Source organism: Galeopterus variegatus, unplaced genomic scaffold (assembly GCF_000696425.1).
Source record: "Galeopterus variegatus unplaced genomic scaffold, G_variegatus-3.0.2 Scaffold2269, whole genome shotgun sequence".
NCBI lineage: Eukaryota > Metazoa > Chordata > Mammalia > Dermoptera > Cynocephalidae > Galeopterus > Galeopterus variegatus.
In genome coordinates this window covers 119208-141560 of record NW_007728380.1, presented here as the reverse complement: position 1 = coordinate 141560, position 22353 = coordinate 119208, and the positions used below count along the sequence as shown (strand labels likewise).

Genomic DNA, 22353 nt, shown 5'->3' with positions numbered 1-22353 from the left:
AGATTCAACACAATCCCTATCAAAGTCCCAGGTGGATTTTTTGCAGAAATTGACAAGCTGACCCTAAAATTCCTATGGAAACACAAGGAATGGAGACTAGCCAAAACAATGCTGCAAAAGAAGGACAAAGTTGGTGGACCCCCACTTCCTGATTTCAAACTTACTACAAGTATACAGTGATCAAGACTGTGACATGCTCACACCTATTTATGAGTGAAATAGAATTGAAAGTCCAGAAATAAGCACATAAGTCTATGATCAATTTGTTTTTGACAAGGGTACCAAAACAATTCAATGGAGGAAAAAAATAATCTTTTCAATAAATGGCACTGGGACAACTGGTTACCCACATGCAAAAGAATGAATTTGAACCCCTACCTCACACAGTACACAAAAATCACTCAAAGTGGACCAAATGCCTAACGATAAGAAATAAAACTAGGGCCGGCCCGGTGGCGCACTGGATAGTGCGCCGCTTGGGAAGCGCGGCGGTGCTCCCGTCCGAGGGTTCGGATCCCATATACGGACTGGTTCCCGCTCACTGGCTGAGCGGGGCACGGGAGCAACACCCAGGGTTGCAATCCCGTTGCCGGTCCCCGGTCCAGTACGGGGGCAACACTGAGGGTTGCGATCCGTTGCCGGACACGGAAAAAAGACAAAAAAAAAAATAGAAATAAAACTAAAACTCTTAAAAGAAAACATAGGAAGACAACTTCATGACCTTGGATTAAGTAATGGTTTCTTAGTCATGGCACCAAAAGCACAAACAATAAAAGAAAAAATAGAGAGCATGCCCAGCATCTTTAGGCAGGAGCCAAGGGCCAGCCCCCTCTACCTGGATACAGGCAAGAAACAGAGCACGCCCAGGATCCCAGGCAGGAGCGTAAGGCAACATCCCCCACTGGGAAACAGGCAAGGAGCACGCCAAAAACACCACTTCCTCACAGGTGGCCCACGACAGCCACCACAGTCACAGTGGCCACAAAAGCAGCTCGACACCACAGCAATAGCCACTGCTACCATGGAGGCGGCCCACTAGACACCCAACTGCAGGGACACAGGAGAGTCACCAGCAGAGACCAGAAAAAGAGGAAGTCTCTCTCCTCAAAGCCCACTCCAGCACCATAGAGGAAGCAGCTCCTCCACCAGGCCCCTGCTCTATTTCTGATTTTAGTAATTCCTGTCTTCTCTCTTTTTTCTTTGTTAGTCTAGATAAAGATTTGCAAATTTTGTTGATCTTTTTGAATAATAATAATAATAAAAAGACTATTAAGCAGTCTGCAAGGCACCACTGATGTAAATATCTTAATCAAACATTAACTTTATATAATTCTTTTAGGGCATAATAATCTTTACATATATCATGTAACTTGTTAAATATGTAACTGTCATTCATTTTCTCTGACAGACTTTGTTATGGGAAATTGAAATCAAGCTCAAAACTCATTTCTCAAAAAATAAATTATCGTTAAATATTCATTAAACAGTTGGTAGTATTCCCCAGTAAAGCCGTCTTGTTCTGAAAAAGAAAAAAGAAAAAAGAAATAAATACATTGAACTTCATCAAAATTTTAAAATTATGTGTGCCAAAGGACATTTTCAAGAAGGGAAAGAACCCACAGAGTGGGAAAAATCTTTGTAAATATATGTACCTGATAAGGTTCTACTGTCCAGAATACATAAAGAACTCTTAACAACTCAACAATAAAAAGACAACCCAATTTTTAAATGGGCAAAGGATTTGAATAGACATTTCTCCAAGGAAGATAAACAAATGACCAATAAGCACATGAAAAGATTTTCAACATCATTAGTCGTTAGGGAAATGCAAATCAAAACCACAATGAGATAGCACTGCACACCTACTTAGGTGGCCGTAATCAGTAACAAGCGTTGGTAAAGGTGTGGAGAAACTGGGGACCTTGGGCATTACTTCTGGGAATGGAAAATAGTGCACCCACTTTGAAAAAGTTCTTCAAAAAGTCAAACAGAATTACTATGTAACATACCAATTCCACTCCTAGATATATACCCAAGAGAACTGTATAAAACTTGTATAAGAATACTTAGAGTAGCATTGTTCATAATATCCAAAAAGTGGAAACAACTCAAATGGCCATCAACAGATGAGTGGATAAACAAAATATGGTATATCCAGACAATGGAATTCTACTCAGCCATAAAATGGAATGAAGTCCTGATTCATGCTACAACATAGATTAGTCTTGAAAACACTAAATGAAAGAAGTCAGACACGAAAGGACAAATGTTGTCTGATTCCATTTATATGAAATTCCAGGTGCTGGGCAGAAGTGGAGAATGAGGCGTGACTGCTAATGAATACAGGGTTACTTTCAGGGATGATGAAAGTGTTCTGCAGCTAGATAGTGCTAATGGTCACACACCTTCATGAATATACTAAAAATCACTGAATTGTACATTTTTAAAGGATGGATTTTATGGTATGTGAATTAGACCTCAATTTTTTTTTTTAAAGATGACCAGTAAGGAGATCTTAACCCTTGACTTGGTGTTGTCAACACCACGCTCAGCCAGTGAGCAAATCGGCCATCCCTATATGGGATCCAAACCCGTGGCCTTGGTGTTATCAGCACCAACTCTCCCGAGTGAGCCACAGGCCAGCCCTATACCTCAATTTTTTAAAAAAGGAAGTTGGCAAAACCTACTTTACTTAATATTAATGGCAGCTGTGCGCTTCCTTAGATAATTAGTAACAAGATTGCTCCTGTTGTGTGTTATAACCTCACTTATGATGTTTGGTTAATTAATTCAGTCTTAAGTGTGTGGTCTATTCCTACCCATCTCTAACCTGCCAGAAAACTCTTAAACTTAATGGAGCAAGCAGAAGGAGACTTTAAAAAACAGAATGACCCAATGGCCTCCATGGATCAATATCAGGCTCTCAATAAAAAGAACCAATCAGAGCACATGAAAATGAAAAGATGATTGTTAAAAAAAAAAAAAAAAAAAAAACTGACCAGCAATATGGAAATAGCTGAAGAACAGAAAATTGGTCAGCTGTTACTTAGAACCCAAGATACCTTCAGAACCCATCAAGGATCAAGAAATAAGAATGGGAAGGACACAGTGAGACATGGTTAGAAAAGTCCCAGCATCTATCTAAGTTTTGGAAGAACAAAACAGATAAATACTTGAAGGGACAATAAAAGAAAACTTCTCAGTAAGGGAGAAAGTACAACCAGGTACAGGCACGACAAAGAACAACAAAAATCACCCAGACACATTGTTTGTGGTTTCAGAATACAAAGAGTAAACACTCAAAACCTTAACGCTTCAAGAAGAAAAATCAGATTGCCCACAAACAAATGAGAACCAGATTCAGCCCAGACTTCTCACCAAGAACACTAAATGCATGAAGGCCGTGGAGGAATATCTTCAAAGATACTTGGGAACATGATTACGGACTCAGATAAAGTTGCATCTGAATGAGAAGGTAAAATAAAGATATGTAGACATGCAAGGGCTTGGAGAGTTACCATCCACAGTCCCTACCTGAAGAATTTCTTGCGGAGATGTTCTAGTGAAAAGAGAAAGCACATCGAAGAGGAAGGCATGGAATCCAAGCAGCAGCAGTGAGAAGTGTGCACTGACAAGCGTGGATTTAACTGAGTGTAAACCACACCTCACTATCCTTAACTGAAGGACAAGGAGGAGTTGCTGCTGCTGCCACAGCCACCGTAACGAGGAAAAAAACTTCTTCCAAAAGAAAAACAGTAAAACTTACATTAAGTTGAAATAAGAATTGACGACAACCAGGAACCACGAGGGCAGAGCACGTGGGAGGCGGGAAGAGAAGGAAGCAGAAGCACACGAGGTCCTTTCCTGCTCAGCAAGAGGACACAGACACTGACCTCATCTGCACCCTGATAAAAAATACCAGCTTTTAAATGTGTGTTTAAAATGCAAATTTTTAGGGGCCGGCCCGGTGGCGCACTGGATAGTGCGCCGCTTGGGAAGCACGGTGGCACTCCCGCCCGAGGGTTCGGATCCCACATACAGACTGGTTCCCGCTCACTGGCTGAGCGAGGCGCAGGAGCAGCGCCCAGGGTTGCGATCCCGTTGCCGGTCCCCAGTCCGGTACGGGGGCAACACTGAGGGTTGCGATCCGTTGCCGGACACGGAAAAAGACAAAAGACAAAAAAAAAAAAAAAATGCAAATTTTTAGGGGCCGGCCCGGTGGCGCACTGGATAGTGCGCCGCTTGGGAAGCACGGTGGCACTCCCGCCCGAGGGTTCGGATCCCACATACAGACTGGTTCCCGCTCACTGGCTGAGCGAGGCGCGGGAGCAGCGCCCAGGGTTGCGATCCCGTTGCCGGTCCCCAGTCCGGTACGGGGGCAACACTGAGGGTTGCGATCCGTTGCCGGACACGGAAAAAGACAAAAGACAAAAAAAAAAAAAAAAATGCAAATTTTTAGAAATACAGAAAAGGATGTATAAGAGAGTTGATTGTGTCGATAAAACGCAGAAAGAAGGGAAGAAGAAAACTGTATTGATACGTTTGATCTATAGAGAATTGGAACCCAACATATATAGATTATATATATATATATATATTTCTTTTTAACTATATGGGTCATTCACACACATGCACACACACAAAAAGACCATGTTTTAGACAAGAGAGAATTTCAAAAGGATAGCACCTAAGGGTCACATTCTCCAATCATGATGGAATAAAATTGCAAATTAATAAGAAAAAAAAACTACTCATCAGGATTTCTGTAAATGGTTCTAAATAACTCTTTGGGTAAAGAGGAGGAAAACAGGTTTGGAACTACCTAGAAATGACTGACAGTGAGAGGGCTACTTATCCAAATCCTGTGGGATGTACCCAAAGTGGCTGGATTCAGATTTTATAGGGACTGAAGCTTATACATTTTGGGGTTCCCTTTAAGGAAAAGATCATTAAAAAGGTTACTTTTGCAAATTTTACCACCCTCCCCCCCAAAAAAGTATTAGGTGAACACCTTGCTAGGACCCTCCAAGGTCTTGGAAGGGACCCGTTCATGTGTGAATTAGAAAACAAGGAACATTATAAAGCTCTTATGTCTAGAATTTAGAAAGGTACAAATAACATAAGCCCAAAGAAAGTAGGAAAGAATTAATGAAATAGATGCAATGTTAATTTACATAAATTAAGTAGAAAAAAAAATAGAGTTGATAATAGAGTTTACTAATAAATCTAAGAGCTATTTCTTTGAAAAGACCATCAAAACAGGTAAACTTTTGGAAAAACATATTAAAAACAAGAGAGAAAGATGGGGGGAGAGAGGAATGGATACAAATAAACAAGGGGAATAAGAAAGAAGATGTAACTTTCAGGAGGTGATTTTTTTCAAAGTGATGAAGGGTATTTCTGGAATCTTAGCCCAAGGGTCGTATATTTATTGGTGAAACATTGGAATATTTCCATTACAGCATTATAGTCAGTGTCAAACAAGAAAGCCTGCTATGACTCCTGCTACTCAGCATTATCCAGCGATTTTGTACAATGCAATTTAAAATGAAAATAAGTAGTGTAAATATTGGTAAAGATATAACTCTTAAGATTTGTAAGTGATATAACATTCTAACTGAGAACCCAAGAGAATCAACTGACAAACTACTTAAACTAATAATAAATTTTAGCAGTGACAATATTTCAAATACATAGCAGAAAAATAATTTATGACCGGAATACATATAAAGATCTCCCAAAAAAAAAATCAATAAAAAGAGGACTAACAGTCCAATAGAAGATGAGCTACAATTGTTTAAGAAATTCAGAAAAAAGAAAATAGAAAATTTAGAAAAAAATAAAAAGATTTATGAAAAGATGCTCAAGCTCACTAGAAATCAAGTAAAGACAAAACAAACAACAAGAAAATATCTTCACCCATCAATCAAGTAAAAATTAAAGTCTGACAATACTAAGTATGATAACATTGGGAGAAATGGCTAACATAATCCGTGGTTGGTGTGCAAATATAAATTTGCACAGTCTTTTTGGGAAACTGCTTGGCAGTATCTATTGCAATTTTCAATGTTTATATTTTTAACCCATGTAGCATTTTTTAATAATGAAAAATTCCAATGTCTATCACTACAGAATGGCTAAATAAATTATAGTACGTATATCGCAGAGAATACTATAGCATAAGTAAAAAGAATGAGGTGAATCTATGTTTATTCCTATGAAAAGCTCTCCAAGATCTACTGTTAAATGGGGGGGAAGGTAAATGACAGCACTAATGTCTAATACGACCTGTCTCTAGAAAGAAGCCCTCCACATTGATGAACTCTGCAATAAGCTTTACAATTGAAGAAATAGCAAAGGGAAACTTTGGTTTTATTTGTACTGTTTGATTTTCTTTTCCAATGAGAATGCATTCCAGAAGTAAGGTGGATATTTTTGCACTAACGTTCACAGCAGCATCATTCACAATAGCTAAGAGGTTGGAAGCAACCCACATTTCCATCGACAGAAGAATTGACAAGCAAAATGTGGTATATACATACAATGGAAAATTACTCAGCCACAAAATGAAATAAAGTACTGATTCACACTACATGGATGGATTGCAAAACATTACGCTAAGTGAAATAAGCCAGACACAAAAGGACAAATGCTGTTTGATCCCACGTACATGAGGTACCTAGAGAAGTCAGATTCATAGAGACAGAAAGTTGAATGGTGGTTACCAGGGGCTGCAGGAAAAGAGAATGGGGGATTCATGTTTAATGGGTACAGAGTTTCAGTTGGGGGAGATGACAAAGTTCTAGAGATGGATGTTGGTGATGGTTGCACAGTAATGTGAATGGACTTAACGCCACTGAACTATACGTTTCGAAATGGTTAAAATAGTAAATTTTATGTCATGTGTATTTTACCACGATAAAAAAATGTTAAATAAAAATAACGACAAGCAATTATAAAATAATAAATAATAATAATAAATAAGATGCACTGAGCAGATGCTGAAGGATCCTTTTCTATTAAAATACATATATACTTGGCAATATATTACAAAAAAAATGTAAATATATAACCAACCTTAAAATAAAGAATGTATAATACCCAAGAGCCAAAAACAAAGAAGGAACTTCCATCCAAGACAAAAGCAGAAGCTGCAATAGGGGTGACCCAGGGATCCCACGAATCAGGTACACAGAGCACCAGGGCTAGAGGCCAAGAACCGCATTGTTAACTCCACAGACTTGACCGCAGCCTTTGGGTGATGAGGAGCTAGAGTGGAGCCCACATTATAGTAGGGATCCTTGAAGGGCTATTCCATCCATAAGGGAACTAAAGAAAATTTTTTTTTAAATCTCCTTTGGGGAAGCAGCAAAGAATCCATTCACAGACAGTGAGAAAGAAAAAAGTCACACATGAGTAATTAAAACCCTAAGCCTGTGCCACTTATGGGTGTAGGGTCTAAATTTATACCACCCTTGTAGAATGGAAACCCTAAACTGCAAATTTAGCATATAAAATATTCAAGATTAGTGAAACACTCAGGTCCAGCAGAAAGAAACACAAGACTTGTCTCTACAAGGACATTTTTACAACCTAGGGCATACAAGACCCTCACAGAAGAGGAAGCGGGGGATGATCAAGAGGAGTTCACAATATAAAACAAAAAGATGAAACCCATGCAGTACAATCAACAGGCATGCATGCACATGCACACCCCAGCATTAGCACCTCAAGAACTGCAGATATTAAAGCAGTCTGAAAGTGCCTATGCAACATATTAATGGCTAAGGAGAGAAAAGATGAATACAAAACACAATTCAGGTTTAAGAGGAAGAAAGTCAGCTCCATTTGGAATTTGTGGAGCATAGAGTCTTCAGGACATTCAGGTAGAGGTTAGTCGGAAGCTACCAAGAACAAACATCTGGAGCCCGGGAGCAAGTTGTTGGCTGGAGGTGGACACGGGAGTTGCCATCATGGTAGCTGAGGCGCCCGTGGAGGGGTGTGACCAGCCAAGGCATCGACCATGAGGGGCCCTGGAGTGAGCCCATGGTGAAGGGCAGGAGACTTGAAGGAGACAAGAGTGTAAGCTCCATCTACACCACCAATGTGATGGCAGCCTTTTCCAGAGTGTCCTCAGAGCTGCTCCTCCCCAAGTGTTCCCTCTCTCTTACAGCCCTTCCCCCAGCCCGTCTTACTGCACAGTCACTGTGGTTCTGCTGCAACGGGTGACAACACTGTCCTGCTCGCCTGTACTTCCCCCACATCTAGCACAAGGTTGGGCTTCCGTGGTGGCTCCATCAACGATTGTTGAGATGAATGAAATTAATGTGCATTTTGTCATGTCGTGGGAATTCATATCATGAACCTGCAGGGGAATGGGCTCAGAAGGAGCTAGAAATCCAGCTGGTTTCCTCTTCCTCTGCCCCTCTGCCCTCTCTCCTTCCTGCTGCCTATTCTGCATTGAGAGCATCACCTCTCGGATTCAGGCTGGCACTGCCCTAATTCAGTCATGCAGGAGTGCCATGAAGCCTTTGTTAGGGCTGTGCTCATGCAAAATCGTCCACTCCCCTCCCCTCTTCCAACATTGTAATAATTACCTGTTACTGAACACACTTTGCAAATAGCTCATTAATCCTCACAGATTTTTACTACTCCCCCACTCCGCAGATGAAGAAACTGAGGATCAGAGATGTGACATGACTTTCCCTGGCCACAAAGCCATCGAGTGGCAGGGTGGAGGTTCAAGCCCAGACCTCTCACACACACTCCAAAGCTGCAGTTTCTGCCTCTCCCGTGGGCCTCCCTCTGCTTCCCTCTCACATGCCCTCCCCAGCACTCCCAGCTCACCCCCTCCTTAGCTCACACTGCGTCTGAGTCACACATTCTTTGGCAGACAAGTGGAGGCGGGAGGAGGGAAGGGGATGGTCAGGTGGGTGGTGAGTACAAATCTGAGTTTGTCTTTTCATGGCTACCAAGCATTGTCGTAGGACGTGGAATCCATAACCCCTCCTGGCCCCTTCTGGGGTTCTTAGAGTGAAGGAAAGAACAGATAAAGGACCCGTCTGCAAATATGTGGCTATGAAGACTGGGCAATTGTCTCTGAACCGGCCTTAGGGACCAGACTCAGAGCCTACCCTTCCTATGGATGTGATGGTGGCCCAGGTGCCTTTCCTTTAAGACTCTGGATTTCTCGAGCCTGCCTTTGTGGGGGCTCAGAACTGTGCCAAGTCTCAGTCCAATCTGAGAGGTGAAGCCCTGGGCTGGGAACCAAGAGACCAGGGATCTGGTCCTGAAGCTGCCACCAACTTGGAGGACCTCAGCCAAGATCCAGCTTCTCTGAGTCCTAGTTCTTCATTTGTAAAATGGGGCAATCATCCCAGGCATGCCCATTTTCTAAAGATGGGTGTTTTGGCATGGGAAGGGCTCTGAGCCAAGGATTCAGGTTTGGAGAATAAGAAAAGGAGGAGATGCCAGGGGCAAGATGGCCACCACCAAGATGGTTATTCTTTTGGGCTGGGTCAGGACCATCTCACTGAACACCTCCTGAGAGGATTGCTTGCCCACCGTGATGGTTAATTCTCGGTGTCAACTCGATTAGATTAAGGAATGCCGAGAAACCTGGTAAAGTATCTTTTTAGGGGCGTCCATGAGGGTGTTTCCAGCAGAGATTAATATGAGAGCCTGAGTGGACTGGGTGGGAAAGACCCACCCTCAATGTAGACAGGGACCATCCAATCTGCTGGGGACCCAGAGAGAACAAAAATGAAGAAAAAAGGCAAATCGCTCTCTCTATCTGCTGGAGCTGGGATACACTCTGGTCTCCTGTCCGGGGACATCAGAGCTCAAGACTCTTCAGCTTTTAGGTTCCAGGAATTATACCAAGGACACCACTGGCCTCCCTGGTTCTAAGGCCTGTGGACTTGGACTGAGCCACGCTACCAGGATCTAGTTGCAGACACCTATTGTGGGACTCTTCTTCACAATCACGAGAGCTAATTCCCCTAATAAATCCCCTCTCATATACTTATGAACATATCCATTGGTTCTGTCTCTCTGGAGAACCCCAACTAATACACCCACTCAGCAACTCTGGCCCAGACCGTGACTGTGGAACAGCAGAAGCAAGAGAGGAAGGAGGGGAGGAGAGGAGAAGCGAAAGGGGAAGGAGTGGAGCGTGGGGTGGAGCAGGAGGGTGGGGAAAACAGGCCCGAGGATAACAGCTACAGAGACCAGTGCCCTGCATTCTGGATTGGGTTCCAGCCCTGGCTCTGCTTCCCACTCCAATATGATGTTAAGCAAATGCAGCCTTCCATTGAGGATCTCTAAGCCTCAGTTTTCCCATATGTCAACTCACATTTTATGACCTCTTCAGCTACATCCTCCACTTCCCTTCAAAGCCTGGCCCCATTGCTCCATTGGCAAAAGCCCTTGCTTGATCCCCTCTTCTGCCTCCTGCTAAAAGTCCTGCCTCTCCCCTCTGGGCCAACAACCCTCAGCTTAAGCCTGACCCCCTATGTCTTGACAGATACAGGGTCACACATCACAAGGCAAAGGCCTCAGTCAAACCACCTGTGGTCCTGCCAAGCACTTATACACTGATACACAGTAGGTGCTCAATAAACATTCTGTTACCAATGAAAAATGGTGAAATCGATGGATGGATGGATGCCTAAAAAGATAAGCCTACTTTGTCTGCTGATCAAGCTCCTGGTCAAAACTCCCCTCCATAAGACACCTCCTGAATATACTCCTTCAACTCAGCCACAGGACGTCCTGATCCTCGCTGCTGTCCTTCTGCCCTTAGACCTCAACTCCTGTCCCTGTTCAAAGGCTCCCAGTTGCCATCCTTCCTTATCCAGCAGGTTCTAACTCCACAGGCCGGCAGTCCGAAGAGCTTGGATCCAGCCAACTGCATTAATTACCCATGCTACTGGGGTGGTCATTCTATGGACAAAGAAAGCTCTGGAGTTGTTCTGCCACAGAAACCCCACAGAAGTCCCCACAAGAGTTCCTGTAGGTCACAGATTCAGGGACACTATAAGAGGAAGAGAGCCCAGACAGGTAGCTCTTCATAGAAGACCCAAGTCCCAGCCCCAACTGTCAGTCTACAGCCTACCCTGCAACACACACATGTGCACACCCTGGTCATGAGAGAAGCAGAATCTCACCTTGATGCTCGCCCAGTTTCCCCATGGTCTCGATCTGTTCCACCAGGTCATTTGAATTCCACTGACTCATCCCAATGAGGATGGCATTCTTTCCTTCAGCCACCTCCTCTGTAGGAAGAAGCAGAGATGGGCATGAGCAGACAGAGCCATGTACAGCAAGCCCTAACAGGGGCTTACACTTAAGGGAGTACTAATTTATTCCTTGACTTGAGATAGACTTCAGCTATTGACAGCATCTGCAGGCATAGACAGGTACAAGACATTCAGAATTTGTCACTGCAAGAAGGCACTGTTTGTGTACCCTACTGGGCCTCCACATACTACAGCAAAAGAAACTAAAGAGGGCAGCCATGAGAGAGGCTGAAAACCCATAGAAGGCTCCATCCCTAGCTCTGAGAGAAGTATTTCTTGAAAGGCAGTGTGTTTGGGAAGAAATAGCAAAACTTTGTCACTTGCTAGGAGGTTTGGGGGTGGGGGGGTGGGGGGTAAGTTATTTGTCTTCTCTGAGCTTCAGTTTTCCCATCAATAAAAAGGAACTCGCAATGGCCAACTCACAGAGTTGTTGTGAGGATTAAATGAGATAATGGGTGTAAAGGTCTTGGTGCATAGGAGACGCTCATTGGTGACAGCCACTGCAGTTATTTGTTCACGTGAGAAGTAACTTGCCATCAGGATTTGAGTGGAGCAGGATTTGAGTGGAGGCAGGAGCAGTTCTGGAGTAACTGGGAGAGCAGAAGCCTTCTGGTTCTAAGCAAGCCTTGAGCTGCATGGCACCCTCGGCCCCATCTCAACTTTATGACCCCTTTAATGCCTCTTTGTCCCCACTCCTCCCCTCAACTCTGTCTCTATCCTTGTCCTTTCCCTGTCTGAGCCTAGGGATTACTCTGGGAGGAATCAGGGGGCCATATTCCCTACCCACACTGAACAAGCCCCTGAGTCCCACACACACTTCTAGTACAGCCCCTTTTCTGCAAACATACACTTCTTCAAGAACAAATCCATAGAGATGCACGTTTTCATCCCTGCTCCCTGCCCCAAGGTGATAGGCCTTCCCGGTGAAGAGCTTTGCACCCTCATAGAAAAGACATGGTGTTAAGAAGAATCCCCGGTCTCATGATAATTAATAATAACAGGGTGAGACCCACTTCACTGCTAAAGAACTTCACCTAGCAGATGGAACCAGTATGGTAGATCAGAAGCTTTGGGAGCTGTCCAGAGTTCTGATTCACTGTAGAGCTCAGTAATCCAGACCCCATTTCTGGTGGAGACACCTCCTCCTATCTTATTTTATTTATTGATTTGATTTATTTAGCTACACTCTTCAAACCCTTACTAGACACTGAGATTGTTATAAGTGCTTTACGAATATTAACTCAATTATCATAATAATACTAAAAAGGTTCAATTAGTATTGCCATTTTATAGACAAGAAAACTAAGGCACAAAGTAGCTCAGAGTTCTTGTCTAAGGTCACTCGCTTGGATTCAAACCCAGGTATACTATTTCAAGAGGCCTAAATCCTGATGTCCTGACAGCTTGCTGTGGATATCCTGCCGTAACACCCCGGCCAGGCACCATACATGCCCAGAGAATTTCCCAAGCCTGGCGTGTTCCATCTGGGGACAGGTTTACATCTATAAGCAGCACTGGGTACCAGGCAAAACCCTGACCAAGTTCCAGAGCAGATTTTGCTACATGTGAGCTTTGTGCCTTTGCACAAACAAAAATAAAAATGGCAATAACAACTTAAATGGCAAGAACAACTTTGGCTCTGTAACTCTTTCTAGCAAGCTGCTTGGGGACAAATGATGTAGTAAATTTGAAAAAACTACACAAGCCAAAGTACTGTAAACAAATATAAGGTAGCATTATTCTTGGGGAGACAGAATTGTGAAGAGGTAAAGAGCTCAGTTCTGGTGTCAGATTGACTATTTTCCATCCTGGATCCACCATCTACTAGCTGTATGACCTTGGACGAAGAACTTCAGCTTTGTGAGCCTCAGTTTTCTCATCTATAAAATGGTATGATAGTAGTGCCTCTGTTGTAGGATTGCTGTGAGGATGAAGTGGGCTGATACAGGTAAAGTTTTTATGAGAGGGCCTAGCACACAGTGAGAGCATGGATAGGGACACTATCGCATGATGGTGCCATCATCCCTGTCATCACTGCCAGCAATAGCAGCATGTGATGCTATGTCCCCACACGCACTGTCAGTTCCAGTCCTGCTGTTGTCTGCCCCTATGACATTCCATCCCAGCTCCAGGGTGGGATGGTCAGGACCAGCCAGTGGCCCACCTTGAGTTCTTTGTCTCCTAGTTCAGTTACCCAAACACACAGTTACTCATCTGTTCGTTCTAACATTCACTCTACAGCGAATGGACTCCTGAGAGCTCTGGTGTGTGGTATGAGACACGGCCTCCATCCTGCAGGAATCCACTTTCACGAAGAACATGGTGGCACGGTAGTTCCCCTCCCCCATCCAGTTTCACTTTTCAGGGTTTCAGTTATTTGCGGTCAACCACAGTCCTAAAATATTAAATGGAAAATTCTAGAAATAAACATTCACATAACTTTTATTACAGTATGTTGTTATAATTGGTCTATTTTATTCTTAGTTTTTGTTGCTAATGTCTTACTGTGCCTCATGTATACATGAAACTTTATCATAGATATGTACGTATAGAAAAAGAAAACATAGTACATATAGTGTTCGATACTGTTCACAGTTTCAGGCACCCGCTGGGGGCCTTGGAACATACCCCCCAAGGATAAGGGGGGACTACTGTAAATAACTCTGAATGGCAAGATGAGCGAGCCCAGGCCCCTGGTCCAGCACTGGCTACACAGCAGGTACTCAGCACACCCTAGCTCCCATTTTTGCTACAATGCCATATGTCCTATCCCTATCCTGGGGGTGTCTGCGAGGCTCTCCCAGGCCCTAGAGCTGAGCGTACCTACTTCTGTGCAGCCCCAGGCCTCCTTCCTCTCTTTGCCTAATTGCTCCATCCTCTGCTCCATCCTCTGCTTGGTCTTTTGTCTGTTTTCTATCACATGCTCGTGTATCTTTTTCTCACTGGCTCCCAAGGTGAACGCTTTGTGTCTGGCCCTGTCCCACTCAGATCCGAACTCTCCAGGTCTCTGTCTCTCAGTCCCTGCCTGTATTTCTCCTCATCTCTCTCCGGCTCCAGTGCTCTCTGTCCATCCACCCCTCTCTCTGGGCAGCCTTGTGCGGGCTCCCTGGCCCTCTCCCTACCCCAGCATCTGCCCCTCTCTCCTCTCTCCAAGTCTCTCGTTTTCTCTGAGTGGACATGCGTCTTTCTTGGTCTCTCTCACTCTCTCACTATCTTGGGTTTCTCTCTTTCCCCAGGGCCCTGCTCCTCAGGATCTCTGCCACCCCGTGCCAATCTTTCCTGCTCCCTCTGGTGTTCCTCCTCCTGCTGGGTCCCTGTCTCTCTTGTCACTCTCTCCGGCTCTCTCTTGCTCTGTGTGTGTGTGTCCCTCTCCCCTCTCTCCTTCTCCCTCCCTGCTTTCTCTCACCTTCCTTGGCTCTCTCGCTCTCCCTGCCCCTCCGCCCAGCCCTGTCTGCTGCTGCTCCCCCCTCTCCCCCACATGCCTTCTCTCCCTCCCTGCCTTTCCTCTATCCGGGCTCCCCACAATCAGCCTTCAGATCTTCACTCTGGCAACAATGGGCTTATCCCCTAAGTGCAAGAACACACGCTCATACGCACAGAAGTAGCAGCAGAAACAGGTCCTTTCAGAGTCATTCGGGCAAAGAGGGGAGCCATCGCTCAGCTCAGAGTCTGTGCCCCCCTTGCTGTAGTACCTACTTCCCAACAGCACCCACAGACACCACAGAGGGCTCATTTGGATAAGTGTCCTAGGTATTGATTTTGCTTTTTGTCTTCTGGTAACTGTGCCCTGCATGCTAAATCTCATCCCTGGCGACCTGGTGCAGACCTCGTGTTAGCATCCACTCCACTCCCACTGTGCCCCAATCCCAGCCCAGACTCAGCACCCAGCCGAGCCTCCGCCACAGTCACCACAACCCTGGCCAAAGCCTGGATACAGCCCTCTAAGCACAACCTTCAAATGCCAGGAAGGCTTCACCTCCAGCTCACAGGACTGAGGGCTTTGTCACCTTCTCCAGACAGCCTGTCCAATACCACCCATTATCAGGCCCACAATGCCAATCCTTCCAAGAACCTAGGTACACATTGTGGGTGGCGTCTGTGATACGAAATTGCCAATCTTCACCTCTTACTGCTTAGCACATGCCCCACTCCCACCTGCAGCCTGCAGCACCACTCTCCTGCCTTTTTCAGAGCTGGCTCCATGGCGTTCTCTTCTCCACTTCTCCCAATGGGGGGAAGGCAGAGGGAGGACAGGGGTCCATGACACACCTGTGGCTTGCTTCTGGGATGGCTCTCCTGCCCAGGAGTAATCACCCACCTTCCCAGAGTGACATCCCTCCACTCCACGCATGAGACAAACAACTCTACCCTTACCACTTGACAGATGAGGAATCTGAGGCTCAGAGACTCGAGGCTTGCCTGAGATCAGATGCAGCCAGTTGGCAGCACAACTTTGATGAAAACCTGGGTACTTTGGCCCCAGAGGACACACACCACTTTCTTCTATCTTCCCCCACCCACCACTTTGAGGTTGATTCCACCCCACCCCTGGGGGAGGCTGTGTGATCACACAGCAAAAGCCCAGATCAGGAGGAGAGACCTGGAATGGGTCCCTCATTCTCTAAGAGAACCAACCCTGCCTTAGAGCTTTCGTCTGTAAAATGGGATTGTTTATCCCCACACCACCTTCCTCTCCTGACTGCTATGGGAAACCAGGGAGTTGGAGCCTCAAGCAGACTTGGCAACACAGGGTCCAGCTCCTCAGGCACCAGTCTCCTGCCTGGTGAGGGGTGGGGAGGATCAGCCTAGTGCTGGACACTAAGGGAGCAGGACAACAGAGGGAACACAAGACAGGGGCAAAAGGCAGACATTTCCCAGCCCAGAGAATTCCCTGGCCCTGCTGAGGGAGGGCCCTATGCTTTGCTCTCAGTGAGGCTGCCCAGGCGTGCCCTGGCTCCACCACCCCACTGCACCCCACCCCACCCCATCCCTGCAACTGTCAGGGCCTGGCCTGCTTATGCATATTTTGTGGGGAGGGGGTTGCTATTTAGATGCTGGGGGTATAGGGGACCAAAAGAAAACAAATACTTCCCATCAAAGTGAGGGAATGGGCCTAGTCACTATTGCCAAAGGGCCATGCAAGGCCACTTGGGAGTCTCATGGGATGTTCAGAGCTGAAAAGAGTCTTCAAGGTGAAGTCCAGCACCCTTGTCCTACAGACGCACACCGGCCCACAGTCACACAGAACCTCAAGGGCAGGGCTGGGCCAAGGATTCAGATCTCCTGTCCGCTGGCTCAAGGCACTTCCACTAAGACTATCATCTGGCAGTTAAGTTCATGGTAAGAGCCTTTGTTCATCACTACGTATTTAGTAGCTTTTAAGATTACACTATTTGGAATGTTCTTTGCATCTGAGTAGAAGGTGAAAGTTAAGGATGCATCTGATGTTTTCTAAATTAAAGACATACATTTTGCTATAGAAACAGACCATAAAGGGACCCAGGCTTGATGGATACAACCACATACCAAATAAACTCATCAGCTGCCATGGTCGCTGCAATTGTCTACAACTAGAATTGGAACTGTGGCAGCAGCAGGATGCAGCGTCCTGCTCACACAGAGGACAGAGAACACACCCAGTGTCAGGGCAGGGCTCGGCCTGGGCCACAGAACGGAGGGCAGGGAAGTGTCCTCTGAGAGATGCCCAGAAACCCGGACACCGATGGCCTGACTCTGGACACAGAGCACTGGCTTGGCTGGGCTGGACCAGGTTCCCAAGAGAGAGAAGAAAGGTGGCTTCATCTCTCACTACCCTGAGCCAGAGAAACCTGCAAAGGCCTTAGTCCAGGGAGGCTACATAGGACAGACGGGAGGTGGGGGTCAGCAAATCAGAACTAAAGAGGGTCCCAGCAGACTGTGGGGCAGATCCCGTGGCTTAGGCCTACAGAGGCCAGCCTGCTGGGGAGAGGCAAGACGGAAGGGGCAAGGCTCGTAGGGAGTGCTGAGAGGTGGAAGGTGGGACAGGGAGGGGGAGTCTGGGATCCTGGGAGAGCAGAGGAAGGAGGTGAGGAGTCTAAGGAAGAGAAGAGAAGGGGGGGCCGCCAATCAGAGGGGTGTGAGGGATGAGGCCAATTTCACACGAGAGCAGTGAGAAGGGGGTGCAGAGACGGCTGAGGGAGCCAGCGGGCAGCGGGGGGGCCCAGGCAGCGTCCACAGCTGCTCTCAGGGAAAGCAGGTGAGCAGGGCCCGAGGGACGGAGCTGACCCGTGTGCTACCCACAGACGCCTCCCGCAGCAAGCCGTCATTGGCAGCTGAGAACGTGGAGCCCTGATGAACTGCAAAATATTTTAAATAAAAGTCTTCTAAGCATCAAAATATTGAAACATTGTTGTCACACTGTGGGTTAGTTGCTATGGAGAAGCTCAGCCCCGGCAGCTACTCCAATCAGACACCGATAGGAGACAGGAAACAGGCCCCAAATGGGCCAGTTTAAGACTGGCATTGAGGGGGGAGTTTTTCCACCCAGGGCCAAGAATGGGGGGAGGCTTGAGCCAGGACAGCTCCCCACCTCCCAGCCAGGCTTCCCTGGAAATCACCCGAACTGGGTATTCTCTATTTGGGGGACACACAGAGCTGATAGGGAAACTGAGGCCCAAAGAAGGTGAAAGATCTGCCCGAGATGACAGAACAAGTGGATGGCATGGTTGAGACCATGCCCCGAGTGTCCTGTTCTGAGTCCAGATGTCTACCCGGCACAGCACGTACTCTGTTTCTCTTTCAAGACCCCGTCTACCAGGCATTGCAAAACTGGCCCCATCTCAGGAGTAAGTCAACACCCTAAATATGGTGACTTTCCACAGTACGGCCAAGCAGGCCAAGCAGGAGCTGGGGACCCTCCATGGCTGGGGATCCTCCTGGTCCCCACTCTTATGTCTCTGTGTTTGGTGTCCCCACCTTCTCTTCCCTCCCCCTCCTGCTCCTGCCCCACTCCCCCCAGCCCAGCTGAGCATGGCTGGTGAGGGTCTTCTCTCCTAAATTCCAGACTGACTCCAGCCCTGCTGCCCACACCTGTCCTGCACGCTCACACCACTGAGCCTTTGCTCAGGCAGGTCTCTGCCTGAAACGCCCACCCCATTCAGTGCCCCTTTCTTCCATCCCAGCTTAAATGGCGCCTTCACTGTCTTGTGCGCTGGCTGTGCTATGATGCAGAGCAGGCTTTCTCACCCACCAAGTCTCTAACACTCAGGCTTTCCCTCCTTCTCTGAGGCTGATCTTAAAAGTGGTGCACGGGACCATAAGCACCATGGCCCCAGCAGCCTTGTCCCCCCACCTCCCCCTTGCTCACCACCTCCCTGCCACATGGGCTTCCTTCCTGGAGTGTTCCCAATCTCTCCTACCTCGAGGCCTTTGTCCCTGCTGTCTCCTGTGTCTGGAAGGCTCTTCCTTCTGCTCCTCACCTGGCCAGTTCTGCAAAGAGGATATTAACGACCTCCCGCCACACTGAGGTGCTTCTCTCAGCTCTCTGTCATAACAGTTGGTGCTTTTTACTTGATGGCATCCTTCCCACTTGTCACTGTCTGATGTGTGCCTCTCCCACCAGACTTTAAGTTTGATGAGGGTGGCAGCCAAGCCATGGGTATCCCCAGCACCCAGGACAGCTCCTGGCACTTACCAGGGGCCCAGCAAATATTTCAAAGAGTGGATGGGTGGCCTCTGAGCGCCTGCTTCCGGGGCACCCACGGGCTGGTAAGTATGGAGTGTGGAAGTGCAAATGTCAAGTCTGAGTGGGGAGGGGTGCTAGCCCCCAGCAGGGATCCCCTTCAAGGGGTATCAGGGAAAGTCACTCGGCCAGTGATGTGAGAATGGGTTCACTCACCTCTAGCATCAAAGAATTCATCATCCGAACTCTCCACAGAGTCACTGAGGACATTCCGAAGGTGCCAGGGGGCACCGCCGCCCGGGGGAGGGCCACCTGTCAAAGGGAACATACCCATTAGCCAAGCCTGAGACCATGTCCCAGTGTGAGGGAGGTGACCTCAGAACCCCTTGAGCTCAGGGTCATTCAGTGTTGTGCATGGCTGTGCCCTCTCCCTGCAAGGCCTCAGACCTCGTAGAGCCCTCCCTCTCCTACACCTCCATTCAAGCCCCAGTGCCTCTCTGAGAAAGCTCAGAGGGGCAGTAATGAGTGCGTTCACTTTGCATGTCGTGGGTAGAGACTTGGCCAACGTGACTTTGCCAGGAGACTTTGCCAAGGAGGTGTCAGTCAGCAGAGGGTAAGTTTTGCTGTGTTAACAAATCACCTCAACTGCTTAAAACAACAGTGGTCTATTTCTCACTCACACAGGTTAAAAGGGGCTCTGTACATTGCGTTCACTCAAAGGTGCCAAAAGCTTATGGTGTCACCATCTCAAAATGAGACCTCAAGTTCTGCCAAAGCAAGGGAGAAGAGCACAGAAAGTCAAGCCCGGTCTTAAACGCTCCTGCCTAGAAGTGACACATTTCTACTTACACTTCATTGGCCCTGGCCACCAAGAACACATGTCCTGTCCCCATAGAGACCTGGGTTCTTTGGGGACCTGGTATGAGCAATACCTCTGCCTCAGTTGTCCCATCTGTACAAAAAGAAACTTGACAGGGACTGTCCCTTGAGACTCTTCAACTCTGAACATGTCTGAGGACCCCATCTGGCATATAGCAAGTGTCAGTAAAGAACTGAAAGGTGGACATCTTTCCCAGCCACAGCCAACATGGACCTTATGATACAGTCCTTGGAGAACCTGTGGCAGACCCAGTTCACCCTACCCTGCCACCCTGCAGGATGCTGGAACTGTTCCCTGCCCTGACCCCAGATGCCAGAGCATAAACTGTTAAAGAAGGGAGAGGCCAGCCCAGGTCGCCCAGGGACACAGCCCTCCTGACAGTCGCTCCTGCCCCACCCACCACAAACTCCCACACACCCAGCTTGTGCTCCATGGCTTGCAGACAAGTGAGAAGCACATTCTGAGACCCAGAAAAGTCAGAGGCCACAGGGAGCACCAACCCAGAAGTCATCTCTAGGTGCAAAGTTGGGTGTGCCCACACTCCTCATGGGGACCTTCTAAGCTTCTGATCCCCCATCCACCTCCTGCCAGTGTGAACAGCATGACAGGCTGGCTTAGCAATTTCCCCCCTTGAGCCCTGGACTTATTGCAAGGGGACCTGAGAATCCCCTTGCAATAACATAACTGTGTATTTCTAACGTGGCTATGGGACTATTTTTTGAATGCATGTGGAAGAAGTTCTAGCTAGTGCAATAAGACAAGAAAAAGAAATGAAAGGTATACAGATTGCAAAGAAAGAAATAAAACTTTTTTTTTTTTTTTTTTTTTTTTTGTGGCTGGCCAGTACAGGGATCAAACCCTGGACCTTAGTGTTATCAGAACCATCCTCTAACCAACTTACCTAACTGGCCAGGCCAAAGCCGTCTTTAATGTCAGAGACATGATTGACAAAATCTATTTTTAAAAACTACTGGTAATGAACAATTGGAACTTAAAATTAATAAACAACACCATTTATAATAGCATGAAAAAATACTTTGGTATAATTTAAATGCATGTAGAGATTTCTGTGATTCAGAAAATACAATCACTTAAAATTCTTGCTGAATTTGTATTAACTTTACAAGTTTTCTCAATCAACAGACACTAGAGGTATAAAAACTATTATACGTGCTATATGAGCACACACTATATTAATACATTAATATATAAATATCTTTTGCTATCCAAATCTATTCCACACCAAAGAAGCAAGAATTTAGAGAGTAAGGCAAGTCCTATTATCCTCATCTATTCGGTTCCTGAGTTTTAGATAGTCAGCAGCAAGAGCTTAAGTAGTGGTGGAGCCATCTGAAGATTTACCTGAGTCTGTTTGGTTCCTGAGTTTGAATGGCAAGGGTTCAGCCACACGCTCCTGTATACAGTGGCCCTCATACTAGTTCAGTGTACACTCTGCCCAAGAACAAGGCAAAGAGCCCCCCACTCACAAATAGTGTGTGCTAGAGCCTGAAGAAGAGAAGAGAGTTCTAGAATGTGTCCCTCACTCAGCACCTCCGCAGCATCCACCCATGCAGGCCCCCATGACCCCAGGCTACTGCAAGGCTCTGTAACATAGCTGTGGCCTGGCCTTCGTGGGAGTCCCAGGGAGCACGGCACAGAGGGAAGGCTGCAGGGAGGCCAGTCAGCTCCATCTGAGGAAGCAAGCCCTCCCAGCTAGAGGTAGGCACCAGAGGGAGCATCCATCCCGCAGCCACCATGTGGGGTGCTGGGGACACTGTGCTGAGCAAAAGGGTCAGGGTGGGGCTCTTCCAAAGCTTACATTCTGCAGGGGGACAGGGAAAGCCAACCTGGATCAAGTAAACAACAAAGGTGAAGTGCTGTGAAGAACATAAAATCTCTACCCAGTGTCCGCCATGTCCTCCTTCCCCAGTGTCTCTCGCAGTGTAATTAGAGCCCAAAGAACAGACAGGCATGAACGGTGGATCTGTCTATCCACAGAGGAAACTGACGAGGGGACTCAGCCCCCTGTCACCTATTCTAGTTATAAATGCTGAACTAACACGGTATCTTTCACCTCAGATATATAGCTGATATTCCTTTCAGATAAATCCTTTACCTTATTGTTGTGAGTCTCCTTTGTGGTCAAAGTATGTATTTGGATTTCTTTTCAAATGCATGTTTTATCTTGTTTACTATTATTTTTCTTGTTTTCAAAAGGCATACCTGCATTGCTTTTTATATGTACACTATAAGCTTGTTTAAAAGTGATACAACGTCTCCTGCCCAAAACAACCTCTGGAAAGGTGTTGGGGGGGACCTCAGTATATACACTTGCACAAAAAAGAACCTGTGAAAATGCATATGTTAAGAAGCAACCGTCACCTGGCTTCTGGATGGGAGCTGATCCCTCATCTTTTCCTCCAGCATGCAGACTTTTCAGCAAACGGCAAAGGCCATAATTCAAAGACAGAAAAGAGCCAAGGGCAGAATGTCTCGGGAAGGGCCAGAGAGGA

General features: G+C 46.6%; 1 protein-coding gene across 1 annotated transcript in view; it reads right to left on the bottom strand.

Annotated features, from left to right (window-relative positions):
• The window catches only part of PITPNM3 (PITPNM family member 3), a 68965-nt gene extending 49696 nt beyond the window's left edge, over positions 1 to 19269 (bottom strand). Inside the window, exons 1-2 of the mRNA XM_008581116.1 lie at positions 19177 to 19269; positions 11169 to 11276 (exon numbers count right to left, since the gene is read on the bottom strand). Of these exons, the coding sequence (XP_008579338.1) occupies positions 11169 to 11238 (70 nt within the window). The 5' untranslated portion in view covers positions 11239 to 11276; positions 19177 to 19269. The remainder of the gene's footprint in view (positions 1 to 11168; positions 11277 to 19176) is intronic.
• Between the last annotated feature and the right edge of the window lie 3084 nt (positions 19270 to 22353).